Consider the following 18,926-nt stretch of genomic DNA (forward strand, 5'->3'; position numbering starts at 1 on the left):
AATTGCACACATCAAAATCTTCTCAAGAACAAAAAAAAAACTCCATTAGTGAATGAAAAAAAGCTTCAGTCGCATACATCAAAACTTTGATCAATAAATTTTCAAAATCGATCAAGCTTTCACTCATTCTACCATTCGACATATCAACCAAACAATCAATACAACAATGCGATCAACAATCAGAAGTTTATCTTTCACACCGTATTCAACAAAACATACATCAAACATTGCAGAATATGTATATGCATGCAACACTCAAAGAAGTAAGAGAGTTAGCAACTTTAGTAGTATGTCTTCGCTCTTTGGTACAAAAATAGTATTGGGACAACAAATATAGAGCATTATCTACATTCACATACTTGATAACTATCTCAGGAAAAATACTGCATAAATATAGAGATATCAGCTTGAAGTACAAGGAACAATTTTATTTATTTTGTATTACCTTGTAACAAAATAAACCTACTAATTTATTATTGTATGACAAAATTATACACCTGATAAAAAACTCTGCATGTATATTTACAAGGTAGTTTATAAAAAGTACAAATGCATGCATTCTTGAACTAAGATATATATATATATATATATATATGCACATAATTAACAACCATTTGTACAACATAATTTATAAATGAACCTACTAGTTTATAACTGTATGCATATCATAATAAATCTTATAAAATATAAAATGCACACATTCTTAAAATAGCATATATATATCCATATTAACATTTTATTATTTTATATACTACCTTGTAAATATATATGTATATATTTAATTTAATCAACTTATTAGTTCATTGATGCATATCGATAAATAATACATTAATGCATGCCACGTGTTCATGAAACCGCTCAAACTGCCTGTCCGCACCGCAAAAAAAATGCAATTCAAAATTTTTTGTGGTGTAGTCGCAATTTGAATTTTTCTTAAAATGCGCAGTGCGGTTTACAATTTTGAATTGTTAATATGCGGTTCAAATTGCACCACACCCATATTATAAAAATACCAATTTTTATGTTTATTTAGGTCCAATATGTGAAGGTCCAGCCTAAATCCACTAATTATTGTATTGTTGAAACTTGAAACTTTTTTTTTATATTTATTTTCAAGCCTTATGGTATTTTTGACAAGTGTTGTTCAAGCTTTGTTGTATTTGTGACAGTTTAATTATTTGGTGAAAGTCAAAACCACATAAACTGCACTGCACCGCACTATTTTTTGTGGTGCGATTTCTGCGATTTCTTAGTTTCGCGGTGTGGGTGCGGTTTGAGAAATTAAAAAAACTGCATGTGCGGGTTGGTTTGAAAAAATAGTTAAAAACTGCACTACCCGCACCGCGAACACCCCTAAGTATACATGTTAATCTAATCTCATAAACACTTAAACAAAAATATTGCTCATTTATAACTTCAACTAAAATATTTATTTTTACAAGTAGAAATGTCAAACCTGCTTGTATACAAAGTACATGATTGTACTGACTCATACATAGTAAACCTAGAGAACAAAACTCACAGCTGTCAGAAATTTAAATTTGATGAAATGCCTTGCTCACATCTAATGGTTGTATAAAGCTCAACACGTATCTTCTTCTCAGTAAACTCTGAACTAGATTCATATCCATTCAACTCCTTTCTCATACCATGCACAAAAAGCTCAACACACATCTTCTTCCGAATAATATTCATAGGGAAATTTCATTTTAAATGCTTAAAAAATATCCTCTAATAAAATTTAGACTCCTAATTAATTTATACAATTAAATGCTATTATTTTTAATTTCTACCCAAAATACCCTCCCTTTCATTTTCCTTCTCTCTTTGTCTCATTCTATTCCTCACTCTCTCTTCCTCTTTCTCGCACCACCAAGACACCCAAATCCAGGCACCGAGATCACCAACCACCACCACTGAACCTCCTCTCATCCACCACCGAACCTCCTCATCTACCAAAAACTTAATCCAACAACCCCCAAATCTCCCTACCCAAATCTTTCTCTCTTCCTCCTCCTCGACTTCTCTCAACCACCATCGCCATTTACCACCGCCCACCTAACTCTCCCCCAACTAGAAGCTCATTGAATTCGTATTTGTTTGAGACATTAGATGGTGGTGGAGGGTATGGTTTTCTGGCCAAAATGTGATTATCGATGAATTATCGATGGTTGTGTCTGTGCACTGCTATTTTTATGTGCAAACAAAAATCATCAATAACCTATCGATAACCTATTGATAAATTTCATTGATATACTATCGATAACCTATCGATAAATGTCATCGATAACCTATCGATAAATGTCAAATTAACAAAACTGTGTTACATAAACATAAATCATCGATAAACTATCGACAACCTATCGATAATCACGTTTTGGCCAGAAAATACCATAACCACAACCATCTAAGGTTTGAAATAAACATAAATCTAATAAAAAAACAAATAAACACAAAGATGAAGATGAATACGGAGACGGAGACGGAGACAGAGGTTCAAGGCCTCTAGGTTTTTTGACGCTTGAGTGCTATGGAGGTCCGGCCGGTCTTAGGCCTCTGGGTTTCGTTTGGGTTTTTGGGTAGATGAGGAGGTTCGGTGGTAGTGGAGGAAAAGAGGTTCGATGATGGTAGTTGGTAGTCTCGGTGCTTGGGTCTGGTTAGGTCTCGGTGGTGCGAGGAAGAGGAAGAGAAAGTGAGGAAGAGAAAGAGACAGAGAGAGAAGGAAAATGAAAGGGAGGTTATTTTGGGTAGAAATTGAAAACAATAGCATTTAATTGTATAAATTAATTAATAGTCCAAATTTTGTTAGAAGGTATTTTTTTTAAGCATTTAAAATAAAATTTCCCTATTCATATTCAAAGATTTGGGGACATGGTTTATCATTTCATGTATAAAGTATTCATCATATTTTATAACGAATACACTACATTCTCTACAAAAAATACAAAAATAATACACATTTAATATCATTGTAAACTATATAATTAATAAATATATATAAAAAAAGTAAACAACATAGTTACCACTAATCTTATTTTGACAGTTTATCCACAAACACAACTTTCAAAATATCTGTCTCACTTACTCTCTAACAATACTTTGTGCTCTTGTCAATATCCGACCTCCGACCATAAAAATTCACATAAGATAGCAAAATTAGCAAAATAACAACAAAAACTTTCACAAAACTAGTGTTCCCACTCCGACAAAAAAATTGTTATTTGGAAAGAAAATCATCACCCTAAACACGATTCTCATATTTATTAAAATATTGATCACACTCCTGTAAAAACATAAAGACAACACAATAATATAAAATATTATAAACTATCTTGTATACATATTCAACAAATATATTATACCCCAATCTATCTAAGTATACATCGTAAATCGAATTATACAATATACATTATCTAATACGATTTACACAAAAAATTAAATCGGTATAAATAATATACCATATTGTATACTATATATACACAAAATTTAAGTCAGTCTCAGAATGCAAATAAACACTCAAAAAAACTAACTTAATAAATAACACTTATACATATATTCTAAACTATTACATATATAATTTAACAAACATACACTCCTACACCTAATCTAAGTATACATCTTAAATCAGAGAACATAATATACATTAATTTATACAATGTACACACATTTAGTATACATAAATATGCACAATATACACTAATTTATACAACACATACATAAATACAAATCCGTATAGACAACACACCTTATTGTATACTATGTACACACGGAATACGAAGCAATTACATACGTTAAACCAAAACACAAAAACTTAAACTAGTAAACTACACATCAAATAGTAACTATTATGTATCTATTTTAACAATAATACATTACAACAACTACATATAACTATACAGTAATATACACAATAAACATTAAATTATACAATTTGTATGTAAACTAAAATATTATATACAATACACTTTACCGTATATTATGTATACATAATGCACAAATCAATTTGTATGGCAATTCTAGAGATCAGTCTCGTCACTTCCAAGACACGAAGATAATTCATATATTTGTGGGATTGAGTCAGAGAATAAAGGCAATGCGCCTCAGTTTCCTATGTTTTACATTGTAATTATAGAACTAATGTAGTTTCCTACTTTATTCATTATATATTAAGGGAAACTATTCTTCATATATTAAGCTCCTATATAATGGCATAATCTCACTATTGAGGGGGACGAAATAATTAATTTAGAGAAACACAGTCAAGAGAAAATAGTGATCTCTTAGAAATCAATTGTAAGAGCTCTAGAGAGAAAGAACACTTTATTATATCTCTCAAGTTAATACAAATACAAGGGAAATAGGCTATTACCATTCTTACGGGGCCGAACCTCTTTAAAATCTGGTACAAATTCATCTTCAACTAGCAAAAGCCTTACAACTTTAAGCTTTGAGGATTGGGAAGTCAGTAGTGATCACTAAGAATCCCCACAGCTTGTAGTGTAGCATCATTAGTACCCTGACCAGATAAGTGGAGAAGGGTAAGGTCGATTTATTTAGGAACAGAAGAAAGGTTGGAGACTATATCTTCCTAATTCCTGGACATATCAGGTCTGACTTGGTGTTGTTGACACACTCCCAGTAGGCTGGTCTTCTTCATCTGCTAGGCATACCACCGTAGCTGATGTTCCTGTGAATGTTGCGAGACACACCTCTAAATTGAAGCTGCTGTCCAAGCGTAGAATGATGGCACATACAAAATACACTATGAGGAAGGCTTTAGAGTTTGATCCCCACTTCGCTCAGCTGTTCACAATGGCTGGGGTAGAACAGGCTAGGCTTTTGAGCGAGGAGGCTGAAGTTGTAACTGGGGACGTTGAAGTCCAAGAGATTGAGGAACAGCGCGAGGTTCGTCCTGATGGTCCTTATGACGCTAAAAAAGAAGAAGAGGAAGATGAGAATCAAGCACTTCCTTTAGTGGCTATAATGAAGCTGGAGAGTCGTCTCCGAGCTAGGCAACATCTTGGTGGAGGGTCATGACTATGTTGATGATGAGTACAAGGAAGCTCGACCCATGAGCACCAAAGGGAAGAAAGGTCTTATGCGGGTCTCACCTCCATCCATACTCACTTTTAAGAGATTAACTAATCTCTTCGAGGAAGGTCTCCTCAGGAAGGTAGATGCATTTCTACCTAGCCTCGGTGCTAGGGGTGGATTTTATGCGTGGTCAGGACCTCACGCCAAACATGGTGCATTATTACCCTTGCACCCTTACTTCAAGGGGATGGCCAACTATTACAAGTTATGTCCGACCAAATTCACCCCCATAGGAATCAAGTACTTGGCCACGTTGTTCGTGTTGTATGCTTCTCAAGGATGGGGTCAACCTTCCACCCACGACACCAACTGGCTGTTCGATTTGAAATTAAACCCAAAGTAGAACGTGTACGGGTATTTCTATTTCTCCTAGAATGAATACCGGTGGTTAAGAGGTACCACGGACAAGGTGGTGTCCCAGATCGGTGGATTTGTCAAAGATTACTACTTCATCAAAGATATGGGTATCAACCTTCTTTCCTTCTAGCACATCCCTTCTTACTGTCGTCCTTTATTTACCTTGGGTCTAAGGCCAAGAGCCAAAAAGATTCTTCAACTATTGAACTCTACTCAGAACATTTCCCTCTTGATCACCACAGTTAATCTTATCAAGTACGGGCCTTACCCGTCTGAGGAGGTCTAGAAGTCTGAACAGGTAGTCGAGGGGGTTACTACTGAGTAGGAGGCTCTGAAGAAGAACAAGAAGAAGAAGAAGAAAAAAGAAAACCTATAAGGTTGATCTTGTAGCACTTAAAAGGCCTATCATAATTAGGGATGCCCTGAGGAAGCTGGTCGTCCTTTTGACCAGGTGATAGGGGAAGGGAAGGTCGTGGTGGTCGAGGAAGAAGATGGGAATTCTTCTGATGAAGATGCCCCATCGTTACTTGTTTGGGAGGGTTCACTCCCTGAAGTACAAGGTAGCAATTTTTTCTTTCACTTGTCTCTATTTATTCTTATTTGTTTCTATTTTTAACAACTGTTTTCTTTGTGCAGCCATGCCGAAGAAAATGATGCGTGCACTAAGGAAGAGGTTAGGTGATTCTTCTGGGTAAAAATCTCCAGCCAAACGTCCGAAGGTGGACAATGCTCTTCCCATGAGCATGGCTGAGCACCAAGACACTTCAAGTTAACATTGAGAGGAGCTCAATTACCATCTCCACGAACATCCCTGAGGTTATCCTTCCGGCCAAGAAGACTTCCAACTCTTAACCTCTTAACACTTAGGCCAAAAGCTCTAAGAGGGCTAACAATGAGGGGCCCAACCTGCCAAAACCAGTAGCTAGTCCGCCCACACTCCTACCATAAATAAAGAAGGCCAAGGAGATGCTCAATTTCTACCAAGATCGTCTGATGCCAAGGTTAATGAGCAGCTCACTGGGGCGGAAGAGATGTCTGTGGAACTCCTAGTCGAAAGTTCTAAAAGAAGTCATATGGGTAAGTGTTTATCTACTAATTTCTCTGTACGAGTATTTTTGCACATAAATTTTAACTTTGTTTCTCCTTGCAAGTTAATCTAAAGTTGGAATACACCTACTCTTGAGCTAAGTCTACAACTTTAAAGGCTACCATGACCCCATTGACTTGAAGAAGGCATTGGAAGAGGCTCATAAAGATGCTGAATATTCTAGCCATCAACTGGGCAAAGTGAATAAGCAACTCGTTGCTGTGAATAAGTCCATTGATGATTTAAAGTAAGAGATAAAGGACATACCATCCAGAGTCAAGCTTGAGGAGGATCTTAAGGCAGTATCCAAGGAGGTGCAGGCTCTGACCAATGAGAGGGAAGGACTGCGCACACTCCTTCAGAATCAAGAAGCCAAAGTTAGAGAGTTGACCGAGAATTTAACCAAGGAGCCTAGGGAGAAGATTTCCTTGGAAGAATCCTTTGGTTCTGAGCAGGAGACATTCCAAAAGGAGGTTGAAGAGTACGAAACAGCCAATCTGGAGGTTTATTATGAATTCTGGAAGGAAAATCCCAAAGGAAATTTTGACTACCTCAAGGACGAACTCCACGCTGGCTTTCTTGGATATTGTAAAGGGAAGAAAGTTGAGGAAGAAGCGAAGAAATCTGATGATGATTCTTCTTGAAACTCTTTTAACTATTTTAACCCACGTTATTATCATAAATAATCGATTTAACCAATAAATTATATTATCTATCTAAGAAACTGAATACTAATATCATAACAGATACACCATAAGAGTAGCTTAATCATACATCTCAATTGAATAGAATCCATATTTTAGTCAACTATCGCAACACCACTATTATATAAAATTTCAATATAAAAGTTATTTTTGGGGAACGAGTGATTATTACTACAAATTAACAAAATTTAAACAAATATCTTGTACAATAGAGATGTACAAACTCTCTCTCTATTGCACAACTATGTCTGTTTCATTGTCAAAATATCTCTTACCAAATTATTTCTCTAACAACAAACTATCAACAAATAATACCCATGCAACGAAATTGAAGCCCTAGATTTTTCAAGTATATAGAAAAACAATATAGCATAGAGTCTTAAAATCTTAATCAACAGAACACAATTCTTATAAACACCCTAAATATATAATGGCGAATAAAAAAAAATAACCTAATACAGAAAACCATAGTCATTTACATATTAATGAACTAACCCTAAGCCCTTGAAAAATTAGAGAATAGATTCTTAGGTGAGGAGGTTTTTTAAAACGGTTACCTTGATTAACTCTTAAGTGCTTCTTCACCACTCTTGGTTGGCGACAAATTTCGAAGCTCCGACTCTTTAAGCTTTCTCTACACCATCGATTGAGAAGAAGAAGAAGATGAGAAGAAAATGTTGTTGAGTGAAGTGAGAAGAAAAAGAATAAACGAAGAAAATGAGAATAGACTAAAGTAAAAGATAAGTAGTTCAAATAAGTATAATTGACCGACTATCACATTAAGTATTTAAAATTTTTTTTTTTGCAAAAGCTAGCCGACTACTGGGCACTTAAAGTAAATATCCCTACTACTTACATGTACAACACTATTCAATCTCAGCTGTTAGATCAAGCACACACAAGATTGAACAATCCACATTAAATGCGAAATGGTTCAGCTTGTAGGATACTATTCTTCCCATATAATTATATTTTATTAATTAGAAGACTTAAAATATTTAATAAAAAATAAATAAATATTTTTCCTTATAAACTTTGATTGTAAAAAATTAATTATGCTACTTGAATTGTTATTGATGTTAAATATTTTTCATGAAATGTGACCGTTTGTGAAAATGAGATTTTTATTAAATAATGATGATCATTGGGAAACTGTTGGTCCTGATATTGTGCAACTTGTTACGAATTTCTTTGTTACTGAGGAACTTCCACCAAGTATGAATGACACTCACCTCGTGCTGATTCCTAAAAAGAAGAACTTTACTACTATGGGTGATCTGCGTCCTATTGCCTTGTGTAATGTCTCTTATAAAATTGTGGCCAAAGTTCTAGCCAACAGGATGAGAGGCATGATTGATCTTATTATCTCTCCCACACAGAGTGCCTTTATACCTGGTAGACTTATCTCTGACAACATTATGGTTGCTTTTGAAGTCATGCATTATCTGAAGCGGAAAAGAAGAGGTAAAAAAGGCTTCATGGCCTTGAAACTTGACATGAGTAAGGCATATGATCGTGTCGAGTGGGACTATCTGAAAGCTGTTATGGTCAAGATGGGATTTGCTAATAAATGGATTAATCTTATTATGAAGTGTGTTACCTCTGTCAGATATTCTGTGGTTCATAATGGTCATATCTTGGGGCCAATTATTCCTTCTCGTGGGATTCGTCAAGGTGATCCATTGTCTACTTATCTGTTTATCATTTGTGCTGAAGGTTTTTAAGCTTTAATCAAGAGTTATGAGGCTAACAGAATCATACAAGGCTGTCGCGTGGCTAATGGGGCACCTTCTATTACGCATATGCTCTTCGCTGATGACAGTTATCTTTTCTGCCAAGCCACAGTGGCGGACCCAGAATTTAAAGTGAGGGGGGGCGTAAATAAATTTAAAAAGAAAATATAAAGTGTAGTTAGTGGGGTTTGAACCTTTACCCTCTAACCTATTTACCAACTACCTTAACCATTACACCAAGGTTTACTATTATGTCTATAAATATCATCTTTTAATACAAATATATGTTGTAACTAATTAAAATACATATACATTTTTTTCTCGATTTTTTTTTTCAGGGGGGGCGACTGCCCCCCCTCGCTACAATGTGGGTCCGCCTATGCCAAGCCACATCTGATGCTGCTGGTAGTATGAACAGACTTCTTCACACTTTTGAGCTTGCTTCGGGACAGCGTGTTAATGTCACCAAGTCTTCCATCTTTTTTAGTCCTAACACAGTAACTTCGGTTAAGGAGCAAATCACTTCTATTCTTGGAATGGCTGAAGCAACTGCTGGTTCTTTCTATCTGGGGCTTCCAAATATCATTGGGAGGAAAAAAATGGTGATCCTTGGCTTTCTCAAGAACAAAATTGTTAACCGAATCAACAGTTGGGATGGTAAATTTCTTTCTCGTGCTGGGAAAGAAATTTTGCTTAAGACTGTCATCCAATCTCTCCCAACGTATGCCATGAGTGTTTTCCTTATTCCTTTGGGTATTTGCCAAGACATTGAGAAAATTATGGCAAGCTTTTGGTGGAAAACAAAGAGTTCAAATGGACAAGGTATCATCTGGATGTCTTGGGATCGTATGGCCGCACCTAAAGACTCTGGGGGTATGGGTTTTCGACATCTCCATGACTTTAATCTTGCTATGTTAGCCAAGCAAGGCTGGAGACTTCTCTACTCTCCTTCTTCTCTTGCTAGTCAGGTGTACAAAGCTAAATACTACCCTCGTACTGATTTTCTAAATGCTGAATTGGGTAATAATCCTAGTTTTGTCTGGCGTAGCATTTGGAGTGCACAGCATCTGGTTCGGCTAGGAGCTAGAATCACTATTGGTACTGGTCTTTCAATACATATCCTCAAGCAACCTTGGCTTCCTGACTCTGTCAACCCCTATGTCTCTACTACAGGACCGGGTCTCGATGGGTATATGGTAAGCTCTCTCTTTGATGTCTCAACTCGAAGCTGGGATGTCTCTCTTGTCCAGGATATGTTTAACACACGGGATGCGGCTCTCATCCTTGGAATTCCTCTTAGCTCTACAGCTACTGAAGATTGTTGGTCTTGGACTGGGGATAGAACGAGCGGCTACACCGTCAAGTCCGCCTATGCTATGTTGCAACTTCGAAGACTTCTCGGTGCAGGGACAACAATTCGGGATTCTGGCACAAACTTTGGCACCTTAAAATACCGCCAAAAGTGACAAATTTCATGTGGAGAGCAGTTTCTGATGCTCTTCCTACATGCCTCCAACTGGTTACTAAGTGTGTAAGTATCTCTCCCACTTGCCCTGTTTGTCAACTACATGCCGAAACTCCTTCTCATGTTCTTCTCAACTGCCCGCTTGCTCTAAGCTGCTGGCACAAGGTTGATTTGATTCCTTTAGCTGATTCGCAAGGCACTATTGGTCATTGGCTTTATAGTGTGTTTGCTAATTATGATGATGATGTTATTTGTCGTGTGGTTATGATCTGCTGGGCTCTTTGGAAAGCAAGAAACACCTTAGTTTGGGACAAAAAAGCTTCTTCTGCTACTCAAATTCTCACTTCGGCTTGGGTTACTCTTGATCATTGGCGTAAAGCTCAAGACAAAACATGCTTATTATCATCCTCTCTTTTGCATGATGGTAGTAACATTGAGCAATGGATACCACCTGCTTCTAATACGATCAAGATCAATGTCGATGGTGCTATATTTGAGAAGGAAAATGCCTATGGGTTTGGAGTGGTTGCACGTGATTCAACCGGCCAAATAATTGATTTTATTGCTAAATATTACCATGGGGATTACAAGGCGGAGGTAGTTGAGGCTTTAGGGGTTAAGGAGGCCCTTAGTTGGATCAAGAATAAAGGGTGGAATACAATGGAGGTGGAAACTGACAGCTTACTCACTGTTCAAGCAATTTTTAGTACACAACAAATGTCTTCGGTATTTGGTTTGGTTACTAATGATTGTAAAACTTTACTGTCTTCTTCACCAAATACTAGTTTACGTTTTGTTAAACGATCAGCAAATCGAGTGGCACATTTTGTGGCTAGACGCTCTCGATTTTACTCTGATCGTAGCATTCCTGAGAATAATGTTCTAGCTGATCTTCAAGCTATTTTGTAATTAGAATGCTCATTTCAATGAAGTTGATATTTCATTTTCAAAAAAAAAAAAATAATAAAATTTCTAATTATTTAAGAAAAATCTAACCAAATCTATTTTTCAAAATTAAAGAAAAATATTTAATATCACTAATAATTCAAGAGACCCCATATTATTAGTGATACCAAATTTGTTACTTTATACTTAAAATATAGATTATTGTATAACTTAGAGAGAATGAGGAGTAAAAAGGATGAGGAGGATAATTAATATCTTCTTAAATGAAGAGAAAATTAACAAATAAAATTACAAAATTGTTATTTCGATGGTAAATATTTATAACTTTTTAAGGAATAATTATTATATTTAACAAATTTTATTTTGTTGTTTTTTTCCCTATAATTCTGTTGCCATTTTTTTCATGTCTGCCACCTATCTCTACTCTACCAAAAGATAGTATTATACTTATATAGAGTAGATTTTACTGTAGTGTAAAAAAGATTATTAAAAGTAATAATAAGAAAGGAAAGTGAGGAGCAGAGACAATGGAGTGAGTGAGTGAGTGGAGAAGAAAATAGCCGCAATGGCAGAGTTAGCAGTATAATAGTGTGTGTAGTACTTTTATAGTAGCCAATTTACATTAGCCAAGCCAGCGAAGCAAGTCAAGTGATGAGCTGGAAGCCTTGAGGTGAGGAGACGACGACGACGACGGTGTGGTCCAATCAAATGTCTAAATTCGTAATTTAACCAAACCAAACCATAAAAAAAATTAAATAAAACAATAAAAACAAAACAAAACAAAATACCCCATTCATTACTACCATTACCACTTTTTTTTTTTTTTTTTCAATTATCGGATACAGCTCATCACCTCATCTCATTTTCTCTTCCTCTTCTTTTGCTTCACCCACAAGCGTAAAAAAAAAAATTATAATATATTTTTTAGGGACATATTCGTCATTTCCTCTGACTCCATCTTCTCTTCTCTCTTAATAAATATCCCAGATTCTTATTTAATTACAAGCACACACCCAAAAAATAAATAAATAAGAAATAAAAAAGAAAAAGGAAAGTAATTATATTTATTATTTTTTTTTTTTTAAAAAAAATAATATTTATTTTATTATATAATTTCGAACGTCCTTCCCTTTTAAGTGACACCTAAGTCCGAATATTTTTTCACTCAAGCCTTACCCACCGGCACCACTGACTCCCGCTCCTCCGGCTTCTTCTTCTTCATCTCTCTATCTTTATTTCTATCTCTTTCTTTTTTATTTTTTTTTTATTTTTATTTCTTTTAATCGAAACTTGAAGGTGAAGAAATAAATCTTCGTAATCTGGGATCTCCATTGTTGAATCTCTGAAGAGAACTCAGTTTTCGTCTCTTTCACTACTACAGTTTCACTATCTCTTATCACTCCAGCTTTTCCCTAGCTATTTAATTTCTTTTTTCTTCTCTGGTGAGCTGATTTCTTCTGCATTTCGTAATTTTCGCTTACTGTTGGTGTATATGATAAGATTTTGATTAAAAACAAATAGTGAAGAAAAATATTATTGATTGTTCAATGCTTTTTTTTTTTGGTGTTTTCTGAACGCATGATTTTGGATTTCGTGATGTTTTGCTTAATCAGATTGGAGAATGGAGTTATCTTTTTTAAATCTTTTTGTCGGTGATGGTTCTGTTTCTGTATTCTTTCCATATTTGTTTTTGTTTTTTCTTTTATCTGTTAGAATTTAATGGTGTCTGTGTCAAATTTGATTTCCAATAATGTCTGATTTTGAGCTTTGTGATATGAGTATCTCATTGTCGCTTACCTTTTTTTTTTTTGAGAATTGGGGAGGTAGATACACTATATTTCGATACTGGTGTTCACTCTTCGTTCTGTTGACTTAGATTTTTAAAATTTGATCTATTAAGTTTGAACGGTATTGAAACAAAAAATTGAATAGATATTTTTCCTTTTGTTTATGTTCAAAATTTCCATCCATAAAAATAATAGGATCTTGAGCAATATAGAGGTGGATGTTTAGATCTTGGAGTTGGATGTTTTCTGCAAATCATAGGCTCAGCAGTATTGGTGTTCTTTTAACTCATTGTGTATAAAAACGTAAACCGTCTTCAGTAAAGTATAATTTTTCGTGGGTGGTATTCGAACATTACTATTTCTAGTAATGGTGTTTTTGCGTTTGCTGTTTTGTATCTTTCCTCAAAAAAAAGAAAAAAAAAATCAAAATAAAATGAACGTTGCTGTAGTCCTTACAGTTAACCATAATTTTTCTAACTAGGAGATTTGTCTATAGAATTCTTTGGTGGAATAAATCCGGGTACTCTGTTCGGTGAAGAAATCACACTGTAGCTAAAGGAAATTTAAATGTATTTATTTAATTGTTTTCACTGATGTTTGTTTGGTTTAATTTTTTTGTAAATTGCGCTAATTACCCATGTTTTTATCCGAACCCTCTGAACTAATAATTTGTTTGCAAATTAATAAGAGTGTTTCTTGATAATTGACGTGAATATCAGCAGGCCTGTGAAAAATTCTAAAAGGGACAACAAAATAGCCTTGTAAATCTTCAAATGGTTTTCTGATATGCTTTTTCTCTGCACTGCGTGAAAACCCATTACTTTTCATTTTTATTATAATGGAAATTTCGAACCGCTCCTAAATAAAAATTGTGTTCCTATCTGTAACTTGGTTTTGCTTAAATTCCAGTAAATTTGCGAATCTATTTAATTGTGAAAATTGTTTGTCCCTTTGTTTTGCTCTTTTGAATAATTTAAGTTTATTTGGGTTCAGAAATCACAGTCTAAATGGACCGGAGGAGTTGGCCCTGGAAGAAGAAATCATCAGACAAAGCTGCAGCTGAAAAAGCAGCCGCAGCAGCAGATGCAGCGGCTGCTTCTTTGGCTACAGTTGGAAGCCAGAATGAGGTATGTTTCTTTTTGTAGAAAAGCAAAATAAATTCCTTTTTTCCTTTTTTTTTTCCCTTCCTATTTTCCTGTTTCGCGGCTTGTAAATAATAAACATGTGGTGTTTTATGTGTATTACAACAGCTATTCTTGCATTTTCTCTGTATTTTTTAACCCAGACACTATTAATATGTTGGACAAGTTCTTACATTGATATGATTTACTCGTTCTGATAATTTAGGCGTCTCTAACATTCCCATGATTCAACATCTTGTTCCCTTTGGTGTGTGTTGTTTCTGATTAAGCTACCTGAAAATCAGTTTATATCTTTTGTGGGGATTAGCTGTTGTAATTCTTTCAGTTGAAACTCTTCGAACCAACTAAAAGGAAGTACTAGTGCATATTTATTTTTTTTTGCTTTGGTTAAGCACTGATTGTTATTTCAGCTTCATAGTCTGCTACTCTACTTGAGGATTTATGTACTTGGTACATTTTAATAATTGTCTTTTGTTTATTTTTACCTTTAATGAGAACAGGAACCATACAAAAAACCAAATTATGTTCAAATATCGGTGGATCAATATTCTCATCTGACGGGCTTGGAAGATCAAGTGAAGACATATGAGGAGCAAGTCAAGACATTGGATGATCAGATAACTGAATTGAATGAGAAGCTCACGGCAGCACAAACAGAGATGACTAACAAGGACAATCTGGTGAAACAGCATGCTAAAGTTGCTGAAGAAGCTGTCTCAGGTATGTTGTGCACCTTATTATCATACTAAAATAGTAATCAAGGTCTAGAAGACATGTTAGTAGCTTTTCAACTTGATATAAGTTTATCAATTTTAGAACTTCTGTTGTGTTTCAGGTTGGGAAAAGGCGGAATCAGAAGCAGTTGCATTAAAAACACATCTGGAATCTGTGACACTCGCAAAGCTCACAGTTGAAGATCGAGCATCACATTTGGATGGTGCTCTCAAAGAGTGCATGCGGCAGATACGTAACTTGAAGGAAGAACATGAGCAAAAGTTGCAAGATGTTATTCTTGCGAAAAACAAACAATGCGAGAAGATTAAGCTTGAGCTGGAAGCTAAGTTAGAAAACTTAGATCAAGAACTCCGAAGGTCCGGTGCTGAGAATGCTGCTATATCAAGGTCTTTGCAAGAGCGTTCAAATATGCTCATGAAGATAAGTGAAGAGAAATCACAAGCTGAGGCAGATATTGAGCATTTGAAGGGTAACATTGAATCTTGTGAGAGGGAAATAAACTCATTGAAATATGAACTTCATGTTGCTTCTAAAGAGCTAGAAATTCGCAATGAGGAAAAGAACATGAGTATAAGGTCTGCAGAAGTAGCGAACAAGCAGCACATGGAGGGTGTCAAAAAGATAGCTAAGCTTGAAGCAGAGTGCCAGAGATTACGTGTTCTTGTGCGAAAGAAGCTTCCAGGTGCTGCCGCACTTGCACAAATGAAGCTAGAGGTTGAGAGTTTAGGCCACGAGTCACGTGATTATGGTGACTCACGAGTAAGAAGGTCTCCTGTTAAGCCTGCAAGTCCACACCTATCCCATGTGACTGAGTTTTCTCTCGACAATGTACAGAAATATCAGAAGGAAAATGAATTTCTCACTGAACGCCTATTAGGTATGGAAGAAGAAACAAAAATGCTGAAAGAGGCTTTGGCAAAACGCAATAGTGAATTGCAAGCCTCTAGAAGCATGTGTGCTAAGACTGCTAGCAAGCTTCAAAGTTTGGAAGCACAAATTCAAAACAGCAATCAACACAAAACTTCTCCGAAGTCTATTGTTCCAATAACCACAGAAGGTTCTTTCAGTCAGAACGCTAGCAACCCACCCAGCTTGACCTCCATGTCTGAAGATGGAAATGACGATGACAGAAGCTGTGCGGAGTCTTGGGCTACTGCATTGATTTCTGAGCTCTCTCATTTCAAGAAAGATAAGGACACCGAAAAGTCAGACCAGGCTGATAAACAGAACCACTTAAATCTTATGGATGACTTTTTGGAAATGGAGAAATTGGCTTGTTTGTCAAATGATTCTAATGGCACCATATCTGGTTCAGATTCAACAAACAGTAAGATATCTGAAGGAGTGAACCATGATGCTTCTGAAGTCATCACTGGCAAAGACATCCATTCAGAACAGCAATGTAATTCAAATTCTTTGGAAAATCAACAGCCTCTCTCTAATGTGGAATCATCTGATGAAAAGCAGCTGCCACTGATGAATCTCCGATCCAGAATATCTGTACTTTTGGAGTCTGTGTCAAAGGAAACTGATGTAGGGACCATTTTGGAGGATATCAAATGTGCCATCCAGGAGACACATGATACTCTCCACCAGCACGCAGTAAGTTGTGTTTCTGAAGATGTTCATTGTTCTGATGCCAGATCTGATAGGCAGGTCAATCCAGAAGATGCTGGCTTAACTGCTGAAAAGGAAATTTCTCTTTCTCAGACAGCCAGGGAAAGTGAGCAGATTAGCAAAGATTTAGCTGCTGCCATTTCTCAGATCCATGATTTTGTAACCTTCTTGGGCAAAGAAGCTATGGTAGTCCACGACACTTTCACCGAAAGCGATGGATTCAGCAAGAGAATTGAAGATTTCTCTGTGACCTATAATAAAGTCATGCACAGCAACCTAAGTTTACTTGATTTTGTTCTTGACCTTTCCCGTGTTTTAGCAAAAGCTAGTGAACTCAGGTTTAATGTTCTGGGTTTCAAAGGAAATGAATCAGAAACTAACAGTCCTGATTGCATTGACAAGGTTGCACTACCAGAAAATAAGGTTGTTCTGAAGGATTCAAATGAAGTATACCAAAATGGCTGTGCCCACATATCTAATTCTGTTTCACACCCTGAGATTCCTGATGATGGAAATATCGTGTCAAGCTATCAGTCAAATACTAATTCCTGCAAGATCTCAGTGGAGGAGTTTGAACAATTGAAGTCCGAGAAAAGTAACCTTGCCTTAGATCTAACAAGATGTACAGAAAATCTGGAGATGACTAAGTCTCAGTTGCAGGAAACCGAGCAGCTTCTTTCAGATGCTAAATCACAATTGGCTTCTGTGCAGAACTCAAATAGCTTGTCTGAGACACAGTTGAAGTGCATGGCGGAATCATACCGGTCACTTGAAACCAAGGCCCAAGAATTGGAAACTGAGCTGAACCTGCTCCGGGTCAAGACGGAGAGTATGGAAACTGAGCTTCAAGATGAAAAGAAGAATCATCAGGATGCTTTGGCAAGATGTAAAGAGCTTCAAGAGCAGTTACAAAGGTCAGTTCAAGTGATCAAAGAGATATAAAATTCTTTCAAGTCTTAATTAAAGAAAACTTAGATATTGATTAATCTGAACTCTCTGTTTCTAAGTTATTTAGATTTTCCTTTTTAATCTTTTCAGGAAGGAGAGCAGCGGTGATAATGAAGTCGACAAAAGCCAGGTGATGATTTATTTGCCGTCATTCATTCTCAAAGTTGAAATAACATATAATAGCACTACTTATTACTTAACATCTATGTCCTCTTCGTATGTACGTGACAAAAGAAAATCATTTTAAAGCTAAAATGTATTTCATGAACTTGTCTTTCACAGGAAAAAGAGTTGGCAGCTGCAGCAGAAAAGCTAGCTGAGTGTCAAGAAACCATATTTCTTCTCGGTAAGCAGTTGAAAAATATGCGTCCTCAACCAGAGTTCACGGGATCTCCATACAGTGAAAGGAGTCAAAAAGGTGAAGGTGAAGAAGAACCTACTACTAGTGGCCTGAGCTTGCTGGAGTGTGATCAAGCTGAGTCAGAAACTGCTGCTTCTGCCACTCTTAACAGAGTGGGAGCCGAGTCTCCCATTGATGTGTATAACTCTCCGTGTAGCCCATCCCACTCAGACACAAACATCTTGAAGTCACCAGTCAATTCAAAGAATGCAGTACACAAATCCCCCAAGTCAGGTTCCTCGACTTCATCTTCTTCGGCAACGCCAGAGAAACATTCTCGCGGATTCAGCAGATTCTTTTCCTCCAAGGGAAAGAATGGTCATTAGGCAGGCTTATGTGTGGTTCCTGATCCACGTTACACGAGGTTTACTTGTGGTTGAAATTCCATAAAGAAATAATTATAAGATTTTAGCCAGAATCCTTTCTTGGGAAGTTGCTGGCTGTGAAGCTCAATCTCAGAAGAAGATATTTGCGAAGTTGAGATTAATTTTGTAACTAAAATTGGCTGTATATGATAATCTAAATCTGTTCATTTGTTTCTTCCTCTGCTCCTCATATTGTAATTTGGTTAAAATGATACATTACCTAGTTCTATGAAATATTTTTCAAAACTTTTATTATGATATTATATGCGGCAAAACCATGTGTAAGAAAATCCTATGTTTCTGGATTTCTTTGTTTGAAATTTTTATTAGTTAATACAATTTTTTTAATCACATTGTTAACATTATTTTTTATATTTTAATTTGTAGTGCATTTATATTTTATATAGTTTTATTAAATTTTTTTTAGAAAACATTTTTGTTTATATATGTAAAATCACAAATAATATTTATTTAATATTACAAAAGGCTTGGTAGATCATGGTCATGGAACAATGATTATGTTGTAACTAAAATGTTGTTACTATAATCTCGTCCCAATAGTACATAATGTAGATTACAAAACGTG

General features: G+C 35.9%; 1 protein-coding gene across 4 annotated transcripts; it reads left to right on the plus strand.

Annotated features, from left to right (window-relative positions):
- The first annotated feature begins 12,354 nt into the window (after positions 1–12,354).
- LOC115701735 (filament-like plant protein 4) lies at positions 12,355–18,697 on the plus strand. Of its 4 annotated transcripts, none has more exons than XM_061106665.1 (7): positions 12,468–13,702; positions 14,127–14,185; positions 14,225–14,260; positions 14,776–14,995; positions 15,111–17,541; positions 17,666–17,705; positions 17,858–18,697. In XM_061106665.1, the coding sequence occupies exons 2-7, from the start codon at positions 14,141–14,143 to the stop codon at positions 18,299–18,301; spliced, it is 3,216 nt and encodes a 1,071-aa protein (XP_060962648.1). In that variant the 5' UTR covers positions 12,468–13,702; positions 14,127–14,140; the 3' UTR covers positions 18,302–18,697. The 4 variants fall into 4 exon arrangements, with proteins under 4 accessions (XP_030485282.2, XP_060962648.1, XP_030485283.2 ...); XM_030629423.2 differs by having other exon boundaries at positions 12,468–12,788; XM_030629422.2 differs by having other exon boundaries at positions 12,355–12,788; positions 14,127–14,260.
- The last annotated feature ends 229 nt before the right edge of the window (positions 18,698–18,926 follow it).

This window comes from Cannabis sativa, chromosome X (assembly GCF_029168945.1).
Source record: "Cannabis sativa cultivar Pink pepper isolate KNU-18-1 chromosome X, ASM2916894v1, whole genome shotgun sequence".
Lineage (NCBI taxonomy): Eukaryota > Viridiplantae > Streptophyta > Magnoliopsida > Rosales > Cannabaceae > Cannabis > Cannabis sativa.